This window comes from Ursus americanus, chromosome 27 (assembly GCF_024610735.1).
Source record: "Ursus americanus isolate L20-20 chromosome 27, mUrsAme1.1.p, whole genome shotgun sequence".
Classification (NCBI taxonomy): Eukaryota; Metazoa; Chordata; class Mammalia; order Carnivora; family Ursidae; genus Ursus; species Ursus americanus.
In genome coordinates, this window is record NC_142153.1 from 11,045,252 (window position 1) to 11,069,426 (window position 24,175).

The 24,175-nt window shown below is 41.7% G+C and overlaps 1 protein-coding gene across 3 annotated transcripts in view; it reads right to left on the reverse strand.

Moving 5' to 3' along the window:
* The window catches only part of ASH2L (ASH2 like, histone lysine methyltransferase complex subunit), a 30,304-nt gene extending 7,979 nt beyond the window's left edge, over nt 1-22,325 (reverse strand). For 2 of the 3 annotated variants that reach the window (XM_087856397.1, XM_087856396.1), the window contains exons 1-13: nt 22,106-22,325; nt 21,383-21,449; nt 21,125-21,270; nt 17,709-17,797; nt 17,348-17,442; nt 13,194-13,289; nt 12,462-12,557; nt 10,982-11,057; nt 10,228-10,245; nt 8,713-8,806; nt 7,769-7,986; nt 1,226-1,393; nt 788-981 (exon numbers count right to left, since the gene is read on the reverse strand). In XM_087856397.1, the coding sequence (XP_087712523.1) occupies nt 788-981; nt 1,226-1,393; nt 7,769-7,986; nt 8,713-8,806; nt 10,228-10,245; nt 10,982-11,057; nt 12,462-12,557; nt 13,194-13,289; nt 17,348-17,442; nt 17,709-17,797; nt 21,125-21,270; nt 21,383-21,449; nt 22,106-22,293 (1,545 nt within the window). In that variant the 5' untranslated portion in view covers nt 22,294-22,325. The remainder of the gene's footprint in view (nt 1-787; nt 982-1,225; nt 1,394-7,768; nt 7,987-8,712; nt 8,807-10,227; nt 10,246-10,981; nt 11,058-12,461; nt 12,558-13,193; nt 13,290-17,347; nt 17,443-17,708; nt 17,798-21,124; nt 21,271-21,382; nt 21,450-22,105) is intronic. The other variant, XM_045779253.2, reaches the window with a different exon arrangement.
* Nucleotides 22,326-24,175: the final 1,850 nt, after the last annotated feature.

The following is a 24,175-nucleotide window of genomic DNA, read 5'->3' on the forward strand; positions in this document are numbered from 1 at the left end:
TATCACACACCTGAAACAAGTATAACACCGTATGTTATTTATACTGGAATGTAAAAATACTTTAAAAATAGGAAAGTGGATAAATATACTGTGGTGTATTCATTCATACACCGGGATACTACTCTACAATAAAAGGAAACAGGCTACAGATACACCCAAAAACATAAACGAATCTCAAAAACATTATGCCAAACAACAGAAGCCAGATACGAAGACGACATAGTACATGGTTCCATTTACTTACGTATAAGAACAAACAAAACTAACGGAATAAAATTACTGTAGGGAAAAATACTTTCAAGACAGTGGTTGGCTCTGTAGGGATGGGAGTTGAGACTGATTGGGAAAGAGCATGAGGTACTTCTTGGGGTGGTAAGATTCTAACGTCTCCTTAGGGATTTAGGCCAAACTCAAAACTCAGTGAATATATACTTAAAATTTGTACATTTCATTTTATGTAAGTCTTCTATCAAAAGAAAAAACTAAATAAAGGTTGAACTCTAATGACAGGCATCCTGAAGTACACAGGCAGGGTGAGGTATATATTCTCTGAAGCACATTAACACAAGATGGACGGACAGATGGGTGGGTGCAGGAATGAACAAATAACAGGCCAATGGCAGAATCTAGGTGATGGGTATTTGGACACAGACTTCAAAATTCTTTCAACTTTCTTACAAGAAAACAAGAGAATACTCAGCCTTACAAGAGAACACTCAGGCCACAGCTGCAGGCATTCACCGGGCCACAGGTCTTCAAAGCCAGAAATCTCTCAGGACAAACTCACCTTATCTTTATAAGTATCAGGCAATGACTTGGCCGTTTCTGTGTCATCGGGAAGACTGATATAAAATCCCAGGACGTCTCCCTGTCCATAGCCAGAAGAGTAATGTTTGCCAATTGACTGGTGGAACTTGGTTCCTTTTTTGCTCCGCCACGAATAGCTAAATTTATCATAACCTAAGGGAGCTTGAAGGTTACCTGTCCCAATAAAGAGATACACGGGAAGTCAAAAGACTGCAAATCAACCCTGGTTTGCTGAAAGAAAAAACTGTACTCCTTTTCATTTTATTTTTCGGTCAGTTTTACAAAACTGCAAACCACCCAGTCCTTTAGGAAGTGAATTGTATGCCCATAATCCAATAAGCCGAAAAGTCACGAAGCTCAGCCAGGTGGTCTATACCTCTCCGCCTGCTGTGACGTCCACACGACAGCTCCCACTTACCTAAGGGCTGAGACCAACCCAGCCTGGCAGCAGTGTCTGGCGGCATCTCATCCACTGTGATTTCAAAGTACCAGGCGCCTTTCCGGACCCCATGAGAAGCCCGCACCATGGAGTAGCCCTTCTCTCCAACCACAGTGAGCCGGTCATCAGAGATCTTTAGCTGGGGAGCTGCAGTGTGAGGATGAGAACAAAGGCCTGCAACTTACTGGAGGCACTTGAGACAGCTGCCCCCAAGACCGGAGTCTCCTACACTCCAGCAAAACAAAGTAAAACATTGGAAATACCAGGTCAGGAATCTGAAGTATTAGTTCAGGAGTTTCAAAATCTCAACGTAAGATACAGCCAAAGGCGAGAGGAAAAAATAGGAAGAAAGTGGTCAGGTAATCTCGTTTCTATGTGATATTTAAGTTAATAGGTTAAAATTAGTTATGTTGTCTATTCCCTAAAATATAATAAGCCCATTATTATAAGCCCATGTGCTTGGAACCCAATTTGTATAAACCATCTTTTTTTTTTTTTTTTTTAATTCGGGTTTTCTACCCAATGTGGGGCTTGAACTCACGACCCTGGAATCAAGTTGCGTGCCCTACGTACTGAGCCATCCAGGTGCCCCTGTATAAGCCGTCCTTTAACAGACTTGATATTTTATTTTGAAACAATTTTAGACTTTCAAAAATAGTATACATTCACTCGGCTTCCCCAAATGTTAACACCATCTATGGCCATAACACAATGATCAAAACCAGAAAACTGGCATTGATACAATGCTATTAACTGATCTACAGATCATCATCAAATTAAGCCAATTATCCAAATAATATCCTTTTTCTGTTCCAGGATCTAATCCAACATCCCACATTTCATTTGGTTGTCATGTGTCCTTAGTTTCTTCCAATCTGGGACAGTTCAAGTCTTTCATGACCATGACATTTTGAAGAGTACTGGTCACTTTCCTTTGTAGAATGTCCCTCAGTTAGGTTTGTCTGATGTTTCCTCCTGCTTAAGCAGGGTATGCTTTTCCGTCAGGACCTGCAGTGCAGTCAGTAATGCCGTGCGTCTCAGTGGAGCCCATCAGGAAGCACGTGATGTCAAAACGCCCATGTGACACTTCGATCACTTGATTAACGCGGTGCCTCACTGGGTTCTCCACTATGAAGTCACTATTTTCTCTTTGTAATTAATAAGCATTTTGTGGGGAGATAAAATATTTGACACAATCAAGGAAATCCGATCATGGACTGAATTCAGATGATAGCAAGGAATGATCTATTTTGTTAAGTATGACAACAGCGCTGTGGTTGTAAGAGAGAACACCCCTATCTTTTAGAAGTGCGTATTTTTTTAGACTATGTAGGGTGAGGTTTACTTCTTAAAAATTCAGAAAAAAGAGAGGTGCAAAAATAAACAGCTAAAACAAATACGGCAAAACTTGACAACTGTTAAATCTGGGTAAAAAGTATATGAAGATTCATTGTATTCGTCTTTCTACCTTTGTGTATGGTTTGAAACTTTACTATGAGGCCATTATGTAAGATAAGGGGACAAGCTAAACCAACTGGAGTGACTTGGAAGTGAAGGAAAAAAATGACAACAGATAGGACAGTATTTCCAGGTGATGGAGTTTGATTTTATCAATGTAGAAACATCACAAAACCTATTAAGACTTAACTGAGGAAAAAGCATTTGAAACAGTGTTTGTAACACTAAAAGTTGTCTGAATTCTATTGGAGGAAGCACAAAATTTCGATTAGGTCTAGCTTTTCTAAAGGTCTTTATGATTTACAAAGTACTGCCGCAGGTAGACAGGTAGGTAGACAGACTGATCCGCTCAACTACCATTTCTACCGTGCAGATGGAGCAGCGGGTTCCGTGACTGTTCAAGACCACACCGCAGCTCAGGGTGGCCCAGCACTCGTTCTGTTACACAGACCACAACGGCTCACGTGCTAGGCAGGTACAATGATAACGTCCTGAAATTAAATACACGCTGTTTAGCAAAACTTTCTTAGGTATTTGGCAAATTCTTTTTTTTTTTTTTTAAAGATCTTATTTATTTGACAGAGAGAGAGACAGCCAGCGAGAGAGGGAACACAGGCAGGGGGAGTGCGAGAGGGAGAAGCAGGCTCCCAGCGGAGGAGCCTGACGTGGGGCTCGATCCCAGGACTCTGGGATCACACCCTGAACCGAAGGCAGACGCTTAACGACTGAGCCACCTAGGTACCCCGTTATTTGGCAAATTCTATCTTCTCAAATACAAATACTTCTTCCCTTACCCTTTCCTGGGCAATTCAGCCCTAAAACCACTAGGTAGGGACTGAGCAAGGCAAGTGTCCAGGATAGAACAGGACAGTAACGGACGTACCTCCTCCTAAAACTTATTAATTACACAGGGGGAAGAGTAACTTTTCAGTGGATAAACCCGGCAGATATCACGGTAGCCAAATGATCAAAGTGTCCCATCAGTAATGGGACAAGTTAAAATCGCGTACCACCTGACAGCATGCAACATGAAGAGCACAGCACCATTTTAATGATACCTCTGTCAAAGATGCAGAATTGAATCAAATCCTGACATTTCAACCAGACAAACTCAAATTGCGAGATATTCTATAAAACAAGTGGCCTTTCATTTTCAAAAGCTTCAAGGTCATCGAAGTCTAGGAAAGATAGAAAAACGGTTCCAGACTGAAGAAGACCTAAGAGACATGGCATCTAAATGCAGCAAATGGTTCTCAACGGGATTCTCAAGGACAGTATTGCACCGACCGGAGAAACTTGAATAGGACCTGAGGATCATCAGATGGTAGCAATTAGTGTTAATTCCCTGTCTTTGATGGTGATATACTGGTTCTGTAAGAATGTGAAAGTTTAAAAAATATCCCCTAACTCTTTGACACTCTTCCTTTGAAGAGGTGGAGCCTAATTTCCCTCCACCTGAGTGTGGGCTGAATGGAGTGACTCACTTCTAACAAAACAAAGAGTTGAAGCGACTATCCAGCTTCAAAGTTGGGTCACAGAAGACACCCAAACTCTACTGCTCTCTTGGGTCACTTGCACTGGGAGGAGTTGGCTTCCACGGATGAGGGAGAATAAGCGGTCTACGGAGAGGCCCATGTGGTGAGGATCCGAGGGCATCCTATCAAAGTGACAGGAGTAAGCCATCTTGGAAATAAGTCCTCCAGCCTCTGTCAAGTCCTCAGAGTTGACAGGCCCAGCTAAGAGCTTGACTGCAGCCTCATGAATTCTCCTGAGCCAAGCCACATAGCTAAGTTGCTCCCAGATTCCCAAACCTCGAGATCTGTGGGAGATAAGGAACACTTGTAGTTTTAGACTAAGTTTTACGGTAATTTGTTATGCAACACTAAATACTAACACAAAGGGAACGTCCTTGCTTGTTAAGAAATACACCATCGAGCTCTCAAAAACAGGAGGGCATCATGGAAACTTACTCTCAAATGGTTCAGAGAAAAAAAAAAGTTCGGTACTATCCTTACAGTTTTTTTATACATCTAAAATTATTTCAAAATAAAAACCTTAAAAGATACAATACAGGTTTAGCATTAATTTTTGTAAGGCTCAATAAATAGCATAAACAGCAAACAGCCATTGCTATTCTAATATGCTAAATTCTAACAAATTAACTATTACGGGCCAGTGTTCTCACTTTTTTTTCTCCTTCTGGAATTATAACTATTATGGATGGTGACACAAGACAAGTCTCACTTCTTAAACCCTGAAGTCACTTATTTGGCCCTTCCCTACTATCAAAGTTTGTCACTACCAGAAGTCAAACAATCCACATATAATGGACATCATACCATGGGATTACATTACTTCACTTCCAAATGACCAGCACCAATGTAAGTATTAGTTTTTTATTTGATTTGATTTTTTTCTAAAGTAATCTCTATACCCAACATGGGACTCGAACTTACAACCCCAAGATCAAGAGTCACAGGCTCTACCAACTGAGCCAGGCAGGCACCCCTACGAGTGTTAGTTTTTAGCATTAAACCAAGAAATAATGGGCTTTCGAATGCAGTAAATAGATGACCTGTTTAGATCTGATTGAAAGAAACAACTGAAAGGCATATTTTAAACCATGGAAATGTGAATATGAACCGGGTATTAGATCATCAAGGAATTATTATTCATCTTAGGAATAATAATGGTATAACGGCTATACATATATATTCTAAAGATTTTATTTATTTGAGAGAGAGAGCGAGAGAGAGAACATAAGTAGGGGCAGAGGGAGAGGGAGAAGCAGACTTGCTGCTAACCAGGGAGCCTGAAGCGGAACTCAATTCCAGGACCCTGGGATCATGACCTGAGCTGAAGGCAGACGCTTAACCAAATGAGCCACCCCGGCGCCCTGAGTTAACCTTTTTGTACAACTTTATCTCCTGGAACTGCAGTCATGTTTCACAGACCCTTCACAACTCTCCCCTGAAACACACTCTCTCTCCCCAAGAGGTGGGAGAACCTAAAAACAGCATACAAACACTATCAGATGAACCCAACTATTATAAATGAGACCCACAATCATCCTGAAGAAGGTGGGAAAGAACAGAACTAATCGAACGTAACCTGATGGGATACTGCAAGGCCACAAGCCAATGAACTGGACGTACCTGCTGTAAGCTAGCTAGTGAATCTTTCTCACAGAGGTCAGCATTCTCAAACTACTTCATGTGCATTTAGAAATGAACAAATAAAGGAATACACTGTAGAGACTCAGGGCCAGGTTTCTCCCTGTCGGAGAAAGAAGTGACAAATAAGGAAAGGCAGAGGGCTGGAACAACCCTGTAGTGTCTGACTGGAATCCAAGCTATCAGTGCAAACGCAGTAGAGCCCTGTATGGATACGTGTCAGCTGGTATACATATAATCTCCTCCTTCCGTCCATTGAGGGAGTCTAGAAGAGACACCCGGTGAGCATACGTAACACTTAGGTCTTTACTTATTTTTATTTTTTTTTAATTTTTATTACTTTTATTATTTTTATTATTATTATGTTCAATCAGCCAGCATATAGTACAGCATGAGTTTTTGATCAATCTCCAATCAAAGGATCCAGGGCTCTTCAGAGAGGTAGCTGATACTTGGTCTGGGGCAGGGAAAATACAAGATAAGCCAGAAACATTTTGTGATGCCAGAAAGTAAAGAAGTACTTAAAAAAAAAAAAAAAAAAGATGAGGCTTATCAAAAAAACACAGGAACTAACCTACAGAAGCTCCCAATGGCCAAAGCAGGAATAATTGGAGAATTGGAGCAACTAGATAAAGTATACCCCAATGGAATAAAATAAATATCTGAGTTCACACTGATATAAATAAAAATCGATTAAAAATAAGTGGAGATGGGAAGAAAAATAAAAAATCATCAGGCAAACACACCACATTAATAATTGTTGCAGGGGTGCCTGGGTCAGCTGGGCGTCTGCCTTTGGGTCAGGTAATCATCTCAGGGTCCTGGGACTGAGTCCTGTGTCGGGCTCCCTGCTCAGCGGGGAGTCTGCTTCTCCCTCTCCCTCTGCCCCCCTCCCCCAGCTCGTGATCTCTCTCTCAAATAAATAGAATCTTTAAAAAAAAATTGTTGCAGAAAAGATACACTGAAGGATACTAGAGCAAAACTTTATAAACAGGGTATCTGCAAAGCTCAAAGCATCTTTCCTCGAGCTATTTATTAACAACAAAGGGGAAAAGAGAAAGCCACAGAAACCACCTTAACCAGATGACCATGGCCAACACAACCAACAATTAGACACATCCACATCGTGACCTCCGTGAGATGGTGCAGTGAGGACTCATGTCTTTGGTAATCTGCCAAAATATGCATAACCTCAGTCTAATCATGAGAAAAAGTTAGACGCTCACTGAAGAATATTCGACAGAATCTCTGATTAGTACACTTAAATACTGGTCATGAAAGACATGCAAGGACTGAGGAATTATTAAAGGCTGCAAGAGAATAAGGAGAAATAACAAAATGCAATGTGAGACCCTAGAAAAGAGGCATTAGTGGGGGAACTGGCAAAATGTACAAGTCTTTTGCTTCCTTAATAGCAATATTTCAATGTTAACTTCTTGGTTTCGATAACTACACTATCAATCGTGTAAGATGTTACCGTTAGAAGCTTGGGGAGGGATATACTAAAACTATTATTTCCATAACTTTACTCTAAGTTTAAAATTAGTTCAAAATAGGGGCACCTGGCTGGCTCAGTTGGTACAGCAGGCAACTCCTGATCTTGGGGTTTTGAGCCCCACGCTGGGTGTAGAGATTACTTACAAAATACAAATAAAATAAAAGAAGTTCAAAATAAAAAGTTAAAAAAAAAATATGTATATAAATGGCTAAAGCTTATGGAAGATACGAACAAGGAGATTCTTTGTTGCACGTTCTGGCTGAGTCTAGTTAGAACTGGGGGGGTGGGCAGTAACAGACTGACATGTATATCTCTAATTCCAGACTGGACAAAGCTGAGGGCAGTATTCAAAGTAACATCTGGGTCCAACATGAACCTTAATACCTTACATACCTCGATCGTGTAGGGCTAACAAAACCCGTTCGTACAAGCAGGCTCTGTAGAGGTCTCCAGGAATAGGTTTTCCTGCCCAGCAGTCAAGTTCAAGCTTCTCAGGGTCAGGGGCATGGGGATCGGGCTCAGCTAGAATATACCGATAGCCATCTTTGTTAAACGGGTGTTCCAAGGGGTAGCCATGAGGGGGAAGGCGCTGAGCAGAAAACAAAGGGTCACTGCAGAAAGGAAAAAATAAAATCAAGAAACTAAAACCCCTCTAGCTCCAATGCCTTCAAATCTGTAAGAAGGACATCCGATTTATTAGATTTCAGCCGAAACACATGCAACTTCACAAATGCTTTTCATTGCTCGAATAGATGATCCTGCCCTCTGCAGGCAAAACAGGCAAATGAAACGGATTTGCTTTTAAATTTAGTCAAGTCGTCTCAGTCAAATTACTCTCTAGTCTGTGGGACTACCTTTGAAACGGAGCCAGGGCAATTTCCTTTAGCATATTAATTGCTATAAACTAATGAAATAAAACTCAAGAGATGTCAGCACTTCTGTCTTGCCAATCTAAGTAAGAAAAGACCAGGATTTCCTGAACAAGCAAAGGGAAGAGGCATGAGGTGAGAGGCACAAAGACGACATGTAGGCGCTCAAGTTCAATACTGGGTCCCCTCTCCCTCTCCTCCACCTAGCCTTTCTCAAGATGTCTTAACAGAACTTTACTCCCACAGGACTGCCACCCGGGGGGCTGTTTTCAGAAATCTGTAAAACAGGATTCCTCGATCGGGATTATTTGACCCCTCAAAGTGCTCAAGATTTGAGAAAAATGGACAGGCTTTTTAATCTCAGACACCTGAGCTGGTGAAGAGTACAGCTCTTTTCCCTCTGATGGACCGTGCCAGCACCAAAGAATGGTCTAGCAGTGGTGAGTGGGAGTGGGTTGTTCTGCCCACCTCCGGGCCTTCTTGGTGGTCCCTGTGGTCCCTCCGTCCTGCTGCTTGCGCTTGGCTCCTCTTCCTTTCCCACTGCTTCCAGCTGCGATTCCCCCTTTGAAGAGAAGGCAGACCACTTTCAGTGAGCTGTGATAGAAGCTTCACGTGGATATGGAAATTCCCCGGGGACTAACACTCCCGACGTGCATTTGTGTAACACCACACACAGAAGGGTTTCCTTCCTGAGAGCATACTGGATTTCACCCTGCTTCTGAGAGTCTGCTGAGTGTGTCACAGCTCAGAACGCGGGGCTCTGGCAGTAAGCTCAGAGGGACCTAGCACTAATGACGCCTGTGTCACCTTCTCAACCTTCCTTTCCTAAGGAACTGCAACGACTCCTAACACTTTCTGAGGATGTGACACAAATGCATTTTCACTCATTCAGATTCCAAATACCCACATCTAAAAACAATCGCAAGGGTATTTTTTTTCCACCCAAATCAATACAAACATCCACAAAGAATATCCTCGCTGTAAGTAGATGTTCACTCGCTTGAACTACGCATGATATAGTTCATAACATAATAACGGCACAATATCTGCTAAAGCACTTCACTTGAAGACCCAACAAGACAAAGGTACATAAAACATAGAAAACAGAAACGGAAATACTAAAAAGGTGTTTCTCTCCAGTGCTACTAGGTATCCACTCTGGTTGTGCATTCAATTTAGTAGGCAAGTTTTACAATTACGAAGATGGTGCCAATGCATAAAATTCAGGTTAGACTAACCTGGCTTGTGGAATGAAGAGCAAGTATCAATCGACAATTTACTTCAGTTAAACAAAAAATAATTTAGCTACATACTAAGGCCACAAGGGATACTACCTAGTGATTTCTGAAACAGGTACTTTAAATTTTTGTCCAGTTCCGTCTTTCCTCTCAATTTGTTTTTCCATCCGCCAGAAAGTGTCCCTGAACTGCAGGAAAACACCTTTGTGGAAACAACTCCATAGAGTACTGTATTATAATTTGGGGCAAGCTTGGAAATTATCAGTTCTGCTGCAATGGAAAGGATCAAGACACTGAGAGCAGGTCATATTCTGCACATACAGGACCAGATTTATGCAGAACTACCTTTTAGGAACATACCAGGTATCAGTCCTATTTTTCATAAAAAGGTTTAATGCTCAACTGTTGTAACATCCGTTATCTCTAGTTTGAATTACCTAAAAAAATTATTAATTTTTCGTTGTATTTTAATTAATTTAAGAGAGAAGTTTTAGATTTCCCTGGAATAAAGCAATACTAAGGAGACCGCTGGCCATGTTAGGCAGAATATGACAACGTGTAAGCTTTTAATTACTAACATTCAACTGGAACTACTGTTTCATATCAAGTGCTATTGCCACCATTTTCACGATGCTTTAGATTTTTAATTTAGTTTTAGCTTCTACCACAACTCAGCAAAAAGCATTTTCCAAACCACATAATACTTAAGTCTGAGAGGCTGAAAGAAGACAGAGGAGGAATTCACCTCCAAAAGAGGCTCCACCTGTAAGAACAGAAGTGGCACCATGTATTTGTCAAATTTTAACAATTAAGACGGGAAAAAATGGTGTAAAAAGATAAACAATACACTTAGCTATTTCCAACCCCTCTTAGAATATTAGTGACAGTAGAAATGATTACATATTTAAGATGCTACCACTCTGAAGGACAAGTTAATGACACCATGTGTTAGATGAATAGCTAGGCTACCTCCCAGCTACCCCAACTTTCATTAGATTACCATTAGTACTGAAGGCCATTCCTGTCATTAGGTGGGTTACTGAGAGAAAAACATCTATAGCGGGTGGTCAGTAGAGATTGCTGTCATGGGAATAAGCTAAAGTTTCAGGGCAAGAAAAATTAGAAGACCAGCACAGAAACTTTGTTAAATAACAGCTGAATTGGAAGAGCAGAGAGCAACTGAATCTACAGTAAGTGTTAGTGATGAGGAAACATATACAGACAGGGAGTCTAAGATAAACACAGCAAATCTGACCTTAAACCTGTACCTTGTTTTATGCTCAATCTGTTTCACTTGAGACCAAACTGTGGTGTAAAGGGACAAAAATTTCTCCACTACCATCTGTCAAATCTTTACCTAGCTTCCAAAAACCGAGTTCTGGACTTTAAAGCCTCTGTAAATATCCAGTTGAGAGTCGACCCAAAGGATGCCCACGTCTAGGCATATCTGGATTCAATAGCTTACAGATATTTCATCAAGGAGACATTTAAACACTTACCATTTAGATTCCCACTTGTAGACACAGCACTGCTTTGTTTTTGGTTGTCATAAGCAGGACCAATGTTACTAAGATCCTAGAGGGAAAAATACATTCAATTGTAAAGGAAGGCTATATCATCAAAGCACTCTGGCAATGCTCAAAAAACCAAGAAATTCTTGAATCAAACCTGACAACTCTAAGGAGTCTGAAATTTACAGGGTCCCAAACTTGGATGCTTCCGAGATCAGCAAGTAACATGTGTGAGGCGGGCCAAGTGTAAGGATCAAAGTCATTAAGAACGAATTGGGGGTGGGGTGGTGGAGGGGGCAACGGCAAACAGGAGTGCCTAAGCCCCATTTTCTCAGCTCCCTGTGGGAATTCAGGCCCATTGTAATCAGATCCTCTCATTTTAGAAAAGAAGACAGAAATCTGAATTCCTAAAACCGGCACATTAAGTTAACAAATGGTTGACTCATCTACCCTAAGAGAACTCTGGCTAACCTGATTATTTATGAACCCGTTCTGCAAAAGCGGACTGACCAAGGACAAGACTAGCTAAGACTGGAACAAACAGGGAATTCCGGCAACTTCCCAGAAGGGACCAAGAGTAAACAAAAGTAACCTCTGTAAGGATACACCCCCCAGAAACCCCTCGCCCCCCGACTCCATCATCCTTATGCTGCCATTTTTTGAGCACGTGTCCCATAAAGAGGCTTGATTCCTGAATGCACAGGCCCAGAAAGGAGGACACCTCCTTTTGTCCCTACATCCAATCAGCATATTCCATTCAACCTACATACCACCCCATGACATCCTGTCTCCTTACAGTTAAATATACCCAACCCCTATCCTCTGAGAGGGTGGATTTGAGAAATTTTCTCCCGTCTCCTTGCTTGGAACGCTGCAATAAAACCCCTTTGCTCTGCTACAAAACTGGTGTCAGTGTTTGGCTTACTGTGCACCACTGGGCAATGGACCCTTGTACAGTAACATCTCTATGCGAAACCTTCAATTTTCAGTGCAGGCAGATCAAACATTTTAAGGCACAGCTCAAAGATTTGGCCTCCTGACACGCCAAATGTAACTCCTGCCATTGAAAAAAGAGCGGAAATTTTCTTTTTCCTCACGTTATGCTGGATACACAACACAAATTCTAATTCACAACAAATTTTTCTTCATTATAAGAAATGTTTTTAAGAGTAAACTTGGAGACGGAAAGAAAATTAGAAATAACTTGGAACGGCCTATTTATAAGGGAGGAAATTAAAGTTAAAAAAGATTAAAAGGATATGCATAAAGTTATAACATTAAAGGTAAGAGCCAGAACTAGAACGCTAGTCTCCTGGCTTAAGCCGTGGGCTCTTTCTTTCCACACAGAGCAATACCGGTTTACTCGGAGCGCACCATGTTCAAAAGCCTGTGATGGCAGTGGCAACTAGACAAATGTTAACAAAACCTAACTCTCGGTCTCCAAATCAAACGGGACAGTACAAAGTACCTGATCCAGAAGTCCAAATTTGGGGTAATCTTCTTCTGGGTCCTTACTCCCGGGATCGGGATGTTCCTTTACTAAGAATACATCTCTTTCTTTACTCTAAAAGAAAGCAGTATTTCAGTGTTACCGGACATTTTATACTTCAAAGTAGTACTGAATGGATGATCAACCAGCAACTCCAATTCCTAAGTGTAATCTCCCAAAATGATAGTATTGCTTTTCCCTCTGATTAGAAAATTCATACATGACCATCCAAAAATTCAAACAGAGAAACTTGAAAAAATGAGAGCCAAAGTCCTTCGGAATCCTCACCTATCCCTCCACCTCACAGAGATAAGCACTGTTAACAGCTTGCTGTTGGCTTCTCCCCAGGTGCTCTCTTTAATTCTAAGGACAATAATGTTTAGAACAGTGTTATTTGTTTTTGTTTTTAAAGCAAAGAAAAAAATAGTCTGCAATGTCAATATAAAATTATACTTGCAAAAGTACAGTGGACAAAGGTTTCAGTGTCGTGTATAAAACAACCAGGGTGATATCCACTTTAGACACAACTTTGTGACTATGTGAAACCTGTTAAAATTTACAATTAGCAATACCTCACTCTCCAAGATTTAAAACTAAGTTGTTCTCATTTTCTTAGTCGTCACATTATTTTAGTCAGACTAAAACAAATTTAATTCTTACAAAGAACACTGACTTTCGAAATGTCGAGTCCAATCATTTCAGTCTACTCACCATCGTTTTAACAATGTTATTTGGCCAAGTCATTTTCCCAGGTCTCTGTCTGGTCGTCATGCACTCCCAGTATTTATCAATAAATGGTATGATATCCTAATTTTTAAAACAAAATATATTAAGATTTCTACAGTTGCTTTCAAAGTTATACTCACAAAAAAGGAAAGAAAACTGCAGCATTTTCAAAGACCTTGTCAGAATTGAGAGAAAAATCCATGTTTAGTCTTTTCATGATTAAGCAAATACATAACTGCATGCAAACAACACATAGATTGTGAGGAATTTCAAATAAGTATATACAAATCTTAGCGAGAGAGGGCTTACAATCCAGTTGGAGGAAGAGATCCACCCCATTCTCCCATTCTCTTGGGTGCCATTTGGACAACAACCCGCAATCATTCTCTCTCCAGAGTTCTAGTTTCTACCTGCTTCCGACATCCCTATGTGGACACCCCACAGGCACCTCAAACTTCTTGTAAGAAAATTACCCTTTGGGGGGCACCTGGGTGGCTCAGTTGGTTAAGTTTCCGACTCTTGGTTCCGGCTCAGGTCATGATCACAGGGCCATGAGATGTAGCCCCGCATCCAGCTCCAGTTTCTCTCTCTCCCTCCTCCTCTGCACTTCACCCCCACCCTCTAAAAACACAACGCAACACAACAAAAACTAAACTTTGTATCCTACCTCACAAATCTGCTCTGCTGATTTCTATCCTTGCTCCTAATGCTCAGAATCACCCATGAGTCACCTAGTACCACAAGCTAGAAACCATGGGGTCATCTTTGATTCTTCTCTTGTGTACGACTTTCACATCTAAACCAACACCAAATTAATTTTTTTTTATTTTTTTTAAAGATTTTATTTATTTATTTGACAGAGATAGAGAAGCCAGCGAGAGAGGGAACACAAGCAGGAGGAGTGGGAGAGGAAGAAGCAGGCTCATAGCAGAGGAGCCCGATGTGGGGCTCGATCCCATAACGCCAGGATCACGCCCTGAGCCGAAGGCAGACGCTTAACCGCTGTGCCACCCAGGCGCCCCCCAAATTAATTTTTAGATTTCAGAAATTTCTCACCCATCAGGCCTCCTTTCTATCCCCACTGCTTTGATTGTGGTCCTCGCCAGTTCTTGCTGGTGTAACTAAAAAAATATCTGAGCTTGATCTTCTGACACCGACCTTCCCCCATTCTCACCATTCTTCCAAAGTCCACCAGAGTCAGAGTCTACCACTAATGCCTTCCTCTAGTCATTTCCATGAAAACCAAATCTCTACCAAAAGGAACCAGGGTTGGGGCGCCTGGCTGGCTCAGTTGGTGGAGTGTGTGGCTCTTGATCTTGGGATTATAAATTTGAGCCCCACGCTGGGTGCAAAGATTACTTAAAAACAGTATCTTTAAAATAAATAAACAATAAAATAAAAGGAACCGGGGTTGAATCAGGGAAAGTAGAAAGGAAGTCTGGAATATTCTGTTGTTCCGGAAAGTAAGGAAGAGTTCAAAAACTGATAGGGACACCACAAAGGATCAGGAATCAGCCTAAATGGGGCTACACTGGTCAAATCTGAGTACCAGAAATCAGAAATCCAGTAACAGACTATAAAAATCCACAAATCTGAGGTGATACTTAAAGTGGGGGAAAAAAAAAAAAAAAAAGGAATGGACCGAAAGGAAAACCCCCTTGTACAGAACTACAAGCAAGAAATGTATTCTTTTTCACAATGACCACTCTATGAACTGATTCAGGCTAGGATAATCAGTAGTTGCTAAAACCACTGCTTGAAAGGGTTTGAACAAGACAGTCACACAATCTCAATACATCATCACACAGACTGCTTAATAATTACAAAAAGAAAAATGTCCCTTTACAATGGAGAAATCTGGTGATACCTCTGCTTTACCCAAGCAATCAAATTTAGGACTACTAATAATAAAACGAACCAATATTTCTGCTTCCTGATGTGATACAAGGAAAAATATACACTATCTACATAATATTCTTGCCAAAAATGTTTAACCTGAGAGGCATCTGGGTGGCTCAGTAGGTTAAGCATCCACCTCTTGATTTTGGCTCAGGTCATGATCTCTGGGTTGTGAGATCAAGCCCCACATCAGGCTCTGCACTGGGTGTGGAGTCCGCGGGAGATTCTCTCTCTCCCTCTCCCGCTGCCGCTCCCCTCTCCTCTCCTCCCTCTCTAGAAAAGAGTTTAACCTGAGCTCAATCATGAGGAAACAATCGGATAAATGCCAGTTGAGGAGCATCACGCCAAGCAACTCTGTAGGTTCCTCAAATTTTAATGTCATAGCAGATGCGGTGCCCGGCTGGCTCAGTCGGAGGAGCAAGCAACTTTTTATTTTTTTAAAGATTTATTTATTTATTTATTCGACAGAGAGAGACAGCCAGTGAGAGAGGGAACACAAGCAGGGGGAGTGGGAGAGGAAGAAGCAGGCTCATAGCAGAAGAGCCTGATGTGGGGCTCGATCCCAGAACGCCGGGATCACGCCCTGAGCCGAAGGCAGACGCTTAACCGCTGTGCCACCCAGGCGCCCCAGGAGCAAGCAACTTTTAACTCGGGGCCGTGAGCTGGAGCCCCACACAGGGTGTAGAGATTACTTAAATAAATAAATAAACTTTGGAAATAAATAAACAAACAAACAAATGTATGCCAGAGCAGACCAAAAGAAAAAAAAAGAAAAAAACAACGACAACAAACAAAAAAAACCAAAGTAAAATAAATTCAGGAACTGTTTTAAAGACAAACAAGACATTACAGGGACACCTGGCTGGCTCTGTGGGTAGAGCATGGGCCTCTTGATCTCAGGGTTGTGAGTTCCAGCCCCATGCGGGGCGTGGAGCCCTACTTAAAAAAAAAAAAAGAAAGGGAGAGAGACAGACAGACACACACACATTACAACTAAATGTAATGTGTGATCCTTGCCTGGATCCTGGATGGAGGAAAAAGCTATGAAGGATATTAAGAATAACAGTGAGAAAATATAATTATATACTTTATATAAAAAATAAAAACTGCATATATTAGACAGCAGTATTACATCAACATTAAATTTTCTGAGTATGATCGGTGTACTGCGCTTATGAGAGAATACCGAGTGTAGTGTTCAATTTAGTCTCATACAGCTCAGGGAGAAAATATAGACACTGGGCGATAAAGCACATGCAATAAAATATTAACAACCTGCAAATCTAGGTAAAGAATAAACAGCTGTTCACTGTACTACATGAATTTTTCTGTATGTTTGAAAAATTCAAAATAATAATTTGGGGGAAAAAAGTATGAAAAAACCCAAATCTAATCACAGCACACCTCTAATGCAGGAATAAAAAGAAGGTGAGGGGGCTGTCTGCTGACTACTCCACCTGCAGGATTAAGTCCTAACTTCTATTCAGTAGAAAATCCCTTGCAGGTCTCATCCCAACTATATTGGTCTCACCAGACATCCTATACCAGTGTCTTTCAAACTGTAGACCTCAATCTATCAGTAGGTTATGAAATCAATTTTGTAGGTCAAAACTAGCACTGATTGAGAACAGAAAATAACAGAGTACAGAGGGAAAGGACTGGAGGGTAAGCACTGTTTGGTGAAATTTTTGTTTCAGTTTTAAATGCAAGTAGGTAGGTATAAATGTACACTAGGCACAATGTAAACTCCACTGTTGCAAAATTTACTTAATTTTCTTACCATGAATCACAGTAGGAAAGACTCATGGATGGGCTAATCATCTAATTTTGATTCCTGACTTTGGTCGTGTGGTTTTGCAGTTTAGTAATAAAGGATAAATTGTTTAAACTCACCCCCTTCCCTCTGACAAAATCTGTTAATAACCATCTATAAAAATAGCTAAACTGAGCTGAGAAGATTCACCTCAAGATCTGATTATTAATTGTGGGACAGAGAGTTGTTTGCTTCTATAAAGCCAACCAAAACTACTTTTAAGAATTCACCCAACTAATAGCCAACTGACATACTGTGCACATACTACCAAGTTAGTAAATCACATGAAATAAGTAACACATAACCACTGACTCTACAGTCACATAGTCATAAAAACTGGGGGGAAAGTACTTCTTGGTAAAAAGTATATTTAAAAGTTCCACCTGATTCTTTGGCATAATTGCAATTACATTAATTTCTTCTCTACCTTATCTTTGGAGAACATGGTTTTCGGATGTTCATCCTGTGTTCGGGACTGCCATGTTAGGTTGGCCAAAGCACTAAGGCACATTTCCTTCAAGTCTAGCAAAAACAAAAAGAAAAAGTTACCTATAGTATTATATCCCTATCAGCAAAAGAATATTCAACTAGGTGGTCCGCAAACTAACAATTACAGGAGTTAAAAGTACAGTCATTGATCTGAAATGGACAATAGCCATTATTCGGAGCTAAACCTGAACTTCTACCAGCTACCAGGCAGAGGTTTCCTGATTCTGCTGCGTCCAAATTCCTTTTCTTTTGCAGCTAACCAGAAGACAATTTTGCAGCACTTCATAGTTTGTTCTTACTTGCTTGCTTCCGGAGAAAATAGGTATTCCCACTATGATGGCACACATTGCAGTGAAAACTATAGTTGGTCATGAAAGGTAGACAGGATCTGCAGAACAGCCAGATTAAACAATTAGTGAACTTATCATTTCTTTCCTTTTCTTTTTTTAAAAAGATTTTATTTATTTATTAGTCAGAGAGAGAGAGAAAGCTCGAGCAGCAGGGGGTTCGGCAGGCAGAGGGAAAAGCAGGCTCTTCACTGAGCAAGGAGACCAATGCAGGATTAGATCACAGGACCCTGGGAGCTGAAGGTAGACGCTTAACCGACTGAGCCACGCAGGTGTCCCTACCTGGATTTTTCTGGTACAAAAATTGAATAAGACATTATCTACCGTGGTAGATAATTCAGCATCAGGAAGGTTCTCACTGGGACCTTGTCCAAGTTAGTTTACTGTAATATTTGAGCACCTAAAGAGTATGCTAGGCCAGTTGTGGAAGAAGACAAAGCAGTCTCTTTAAATATCTTTATATTTAAATATTTGAATGTAAATTATGTCTAAATAGAAACAGCTTTATAAATGTCTGTACATAAATTATATTTAAATAGTTAACTATTTCTTTAAAGTGCCAATGACACTGTTGGAAAGGGCAGGCAGCAACTTTGACAAGATTAATTAAACATGTAAATAACTGTGGTGCCTGGGTGGCTCAGCAGGCTGGGTGTCCAACGCTTGATTTTGGCTCAGGTTATGATCTCAGGGTCAGGAAATCAAGCCCTGCGTTGGGTTCCAAGCTGAGCACAGAGTCTGCTGGAGATCCCTCCCCCCCATCCCCACTCTCCAATCAATCAATCAATCAATCAATCAATAAAATCTTTCAAGAAAGCACATAAATCACAAAACATTACTTGTCTCATTACCAAAGAAGTCCTACAGATGATGTAAGAGTTTTAAGGATCCAAGTAGTAACTTCACATTTAAGAGTTAGAAAAGATTTTTGGAGGACATAAGTTATGAACTGGATTTGGGAAGACGAGTTGGTTTTCTTTTCTCTAGGTGAACTATGTATAGAGATGAGAAAGGGCCAACTAGGGGCAGAGGGGCAAACTGCTGTAAACAAATCTGTCCAAGAGAGGGGATTTGTCAGCGATATGGTGAAGAAAAAAAAAGAAAAGAAAAGAAAAAAGAAGGCTCGAAAGGTAAGAAATCCAAGGAGCCAGGGAGAGTTGGATTTTTTCTGTGGGTAACGGGAACTCCTTTAAGGAGAAGTGACATGATTAGAATTCCTAGTTTCATGACAGGATGGGTCTGAAGGAAGATATTAGAAAAAACGAATGTATGTAAGGTGTTTTGGCCGTTCCAGCAGAAGGTAAAGAAGGCCTCACCTAGGGTGAATAAACAGAAAGGGCAAGACTGTACACAAGAAGAGAAAAGATTGGTAAAGCTTGGTGACTAATTGGGGTGAGGGGTGTGGAAGGGACAGGAGTTCTAACTACTAAGGGTGCTTGTATCACAAAGGTGGAATCTTCTAAAAGGGGAGTTTGGGGGCAAGAGAAGACTTGTCTGGAGGCAGAGAGAAAGATGCCAGTGGAGGGAGAGATTAAAAAAATGGTGGATACTGAGGCTGTAACTGAGGAACCAATGCATTAGAGAAGGAGGCGTGGCAGTGACTGGAAAAGTAGAGTACAGGGAGACCTTAGTCTTTCTTTTTTTCTTTTTTAAGATTTTATTTATTTATTTGACAGAGAGAGAGAGGCAGTGAGAGAGGGAACACAGCAAGGGGGAGTGGGAGAGGGAGAAGCAGGCTTCTCGCTGAGCGGGGAGCTCGATCCCAGCACGCTGGGATCATGACCTGGGCAAAAGGCAGACGCTTAACAACTGAGCCACCCAGGCGCCCCAGGGAGACCTTAGTCTTAAAAAGGGAGAAAGTAACAGAAAAATACGAGACTGGGTCAAGTCGTAAGAGAAGAAATGAAAATAAAAGCAGGTTTATCATGGACTTGGCTGAAACTTGCTTAACGTATCCTCAAAGAGAAGTTTCCCAAGTCTGTGTCTATTGCCACCATTCAAGAAATTAAGAAACGTTCTTGTGAATGTTAAGATTGAGTTCCCTTGCCTACCTCGCTCTCGAAACCTTTCGGTTCAACAGCCCACTGTGATAAAATCACCTACAGAGAGCAAAAAGCCTCAAACTAGAGCTATGTAGGCAGTTGTTATTTAATTCAAATATAATCAGGTGTTTACAGCAGCCCTTTTTCCGACCCTGCTAGCTCACTTCCTCTGTCTCAGCTGTGAAAGATATCTGTCCCACCTAGTTGGGCTTTTGGTATAACTTCTGAAATTCAGGTACAAACTGGTTTCTACCAAAACTCCAAACTGTGCTTTGATTCTTCCCCAGATCACCCCAAGTTATCTCTCTGGTAAATTTCCTAGGCTCTGTCTATCCAAATAAACTCTCCTTGGCCAAAGGGGCCCGATTTTAGGTCTTATCTAAGTGACCAGCTTTGCTTCTTGTATATCCTATCTTCCCTACAGGTCCTCCTACCAAGATCAATTCTTTCTCTCAGATCCTTTAGTATTTTTTTCTTCTTTAAAGATTCTATCTTAGCTTACCAGTCACATGTTAATTAGAACATTAGCATTTCTAAAACCCACTATAACTTTTTAACTAGAAAGCATAAATTATAAAAGAAGGTATTTCTTCACAAACCCACCCAATGAAGAAGAATTTCAGAATTAATAATGGCAGCCTCAAGACAATCTAAATTTACTTGCATAATATAGACCATAAGGAATGCTACAGAGAGCCAGCATACAATTATTTCCATAAACAGTGAATCAATATCGAGCACTGGCTAGCTGTTGACTGAATCCCTACAATAAAGCAAAAAGCCTTTTATTCTCAATCAATCATAAAATGATTTTGATTCATTAGAAGAGGTAAAAGATTGGAAAAATGCTGAGGCGAGAATACAGGATACTTAAAAGGAGTTAAAAGCCAAAAGGAAAAAAAGAATCGCTCAAGCATGAAAAGGCACTGGTCATCTCAAATTTTTGACAACAGGCTTTGTCTACCATAGACACCAATCCCTTCCCTAAAATCCACAACACCCAATACAACATTTAAATGATACTGTCCCATATTTGTTTATGCAGTGCTTTGTACCTGCACGGTTTTATCTCCCAAGCAGATCGTAAGCTCAAAACAAGGATAATACCTATCACTGCACCTGTTAGGTCTGGGCCCTCGATAAGTAGAAAACACGCTCAGGTCATTAAAACAATTCCTGATTCAAAAGCTCCTATTCACCGAACAGTGGTCAGAAATCATATGAAATAATATGCTTTCATATTTGCCCACAAACTATTATTCAGCTGTTGAACATGTTGCGATTTATTTTACAAGGCGATTCTTACAGACTACAAAAAATACTCACGAGGTATCTATGCCAAAGGTGTCCGCTGTGAACCATTTCGTACATATCCCACACTGCAGCTCTACCTCTCCCAACTGTCGGCCATTCTCTTCATCCACTGAGCCGGCCTGAGTATCCATCACCTCTGCAGTATCCCCAGCACCTTCCTGTGTCCACAGAGCAATTAGAAAATCAAGTTAGTTGACCTAATTGTATTTCTGACTCATTTAAAAACTTAAAAACTATTTTGTCTCGCATACATCCAAAAGAAATACTCACTAGTGTATCTTTTCCATTAGAGGACTCTGTCTCCAAAGCACCACCTACATCGACTGAATTTGCATCCCTACAAGATAATGGAAGCACTCAAGTAACAATTTTCAAGAGAAACATACCTCAAAACGCCTATTCCCAAAGAGAATGTTCAAGTCCAGCTGAACTTCACACTCCTACAACTTTTTCAACTAAGCCTGTTCGCAGCCTGGATGCCCCGGGTTAGGAAGAATATGGCCTAGACAGACGCAGGCCCGTAGGGCACAGGGAAGCCTAATCGGCTCTTACAGACAAAACTACATGGGATGGAATTGGTCCTGGGGTAGATTCGCAGGGATGCAGCTCTCCCACTCTGTTTTCAGAGGTACCGTTACTTCTTCCACTCTGGCAACGCAAAGTGGTTTCTTCTCTGGGATATTTGAGGGGTTCCTGCTATAAGAGAGAGCTACGGGCCCCCTGGTAGGATGCAAGAGCGAAAACAAGAACCTTGACTCTCACAGACCGCGAAAGGTGCGGAAAGGGGCGTAGTTTCAGACACCGTTCAGAGGGGAGGGCCAAGGGGGACGGGCCAAGCGGCAGGCGGGACTACAGTCCTGGAGGGGGCAGGGCGAGCCGTTGGTTGCAGGGCCTAGGTTCGGAGGGGGCGGGCAGGAGGACTCCCGGGAGCCGCGGGATTCCAAGAGGGTGGGCCTCCCTTCCTGGTCCTCCTCTGGCCACAGGACGTCTTACCCGCTTTCTATCTCTCCAGAACCAGGTTCCGCTGCTGGAGCAACAGATGTCCCCTCTCCAGCCGGGGCAGTTGCCACCGCTACCACCGGTTTTGTCTCCCCTTCTTCCGCCGCTGTTGCATTTGCGGCCGCTGCTGGACCGGGTCCTGCATCCACTCCGGGTCCGGGTCCGGTTCCCGCCGCCGCCATCACTGCCGCCTCCCAGAGTTCTCGCGATAATACTATCTCCGTCTCGCGTTAGTTGCTGACTGGCTTTGTAATCTTCAAACAGTAAAGGCCCTTGGTGGGTCCTCCGTTCGCCTGAGCAACGGGCACTCCCGGCCCGCTTTAAGGTGGGGCGGGTAGGCGGAGGCGGGCGGAGTCTCGGGGTTTGGACTGCTCCGGGCTGCTCCGGGTGAAGGCGTGGGAGGCAAGAATACTAGTTGGCTTTGCTCTGGGACTTAAGTTTATTTTGGGGCTGGACACTGGAAATCACCATGCAGATGAGGCCCCTTGAGAGCGATGGGTGCCTACGGACTCTGAAAGTTGTGGTGTGCATTGCAAACATTCCTCCCCTTGAAATGCGGGAAACGTCTTTTACAAACGCTAGCTAGCACTCACTGCCCCGCGGCAGAAGCAATTCGCAGTACTGCCCTCGAGATCTGCCACTTTGAGCACGTTTTCAAGTGGACATCTAGCCTAGACTGTATGAGTCCAGAGCCCCAGACATTCAGGCGAGGACGGAGAGGGGATGTGGAGGGAATATCCATGCGGTAGAGGTAAGCGGCAGTGTGTGTTCCGGAAGCTGCAAGCCCCTTAATACTGTAAGAGGAGGAAAATGAAGCCCGAATTAGGCAGCCGGGTGCTAGAGGTCTTACTGGTTGAAAGAAGATTGGCCTTGGAGAAAGGAACAGGTATCAACCAAAAGGTTAAGAACTTGAGGAATCAACGGCAGTATTGGTAGGTGAAATCACTGGAGTGGAATCATTCAGAGCCATGGTCTTCAAACTCGAGAATACTAACTTCATCAAGTATTCAGGCCAGGAAAGTTTTCAGGAAATTAATGTGTACATCCTGATTTTTACGAAGTTGCCTCAGGACACGCTTTTTTCTCACTTTACAGAAGGGCATACCTCTCCAATCCTGAATCAGATCTATGATGTACTGCCCGAGGGTGTGCAAACCTATGGTCTCCAGACACAAGAACACTTGGAAATATGTAGATATTTGGATTTCACAATTGGTTCCCAAGTATTTTCTTTCAACAGAATTGAAGGAGGACCTAATTGAGTTACCAGCTGATAGATTATTTTAAAAACTGTTGGTGATACATGCCAAAAGTAGTGGGTGAAACTTTAGGAAGAAACAATACTTTCACAGACTCAAAGTATTTAGCCCAAAATATTTAATAGTTATAGTGGTAGTTTTAACACACGGCCACAAAATCTGTGGTACTGCTTCCTCTGTGAGGTAGAGCTTGAATCCCACTTCTTGAGTGTGTGGCTGGACTTACTTGCTTCTAAACAATAGAATGTGGAAAAGGAAAATATTAATTTTTATGATGGAGAAACTGGCAGACACCACCTTAGCCAAGTGGTCAAGGTTAACACACCAGTAATAAATCAGATTGATATTATTTGCCCTCTGATATGATGCAGTGAGAAGGACTTCATCTCTGGAATTCTTCCCCAAAAATCCATAACCCCAGTCTAATCAAGAGGAAACAGTCAAATCCAAATTGAGACATTCTAGAAAATAATTCATGAGTACACTTCAAAACTGTCAACATCATGAAAGACAAGAAAAGACTGAGAAACTCTGGAGGAGACAAAGAGATGACAACTAAATGCAGTGTGGTCTCCTGATGAGATCCTGGAACAGAAAAGGGGTATTAGTGGGAAAACTGGAAAACCAACAATGTCTGTAGTTAATAATATTACAGCAGTGTTAATTTCTAACTTCTGATCAATGTACTATGCTTTAAGATGTCAACATTAGGGGAAGTTGGATCAAGGCTGTATGGGGGAACTCTTTGAACTATCTTTGTGATTCTTCTGTAAATCTAAAAGTAATTGAAAATTTAAAATAAAAT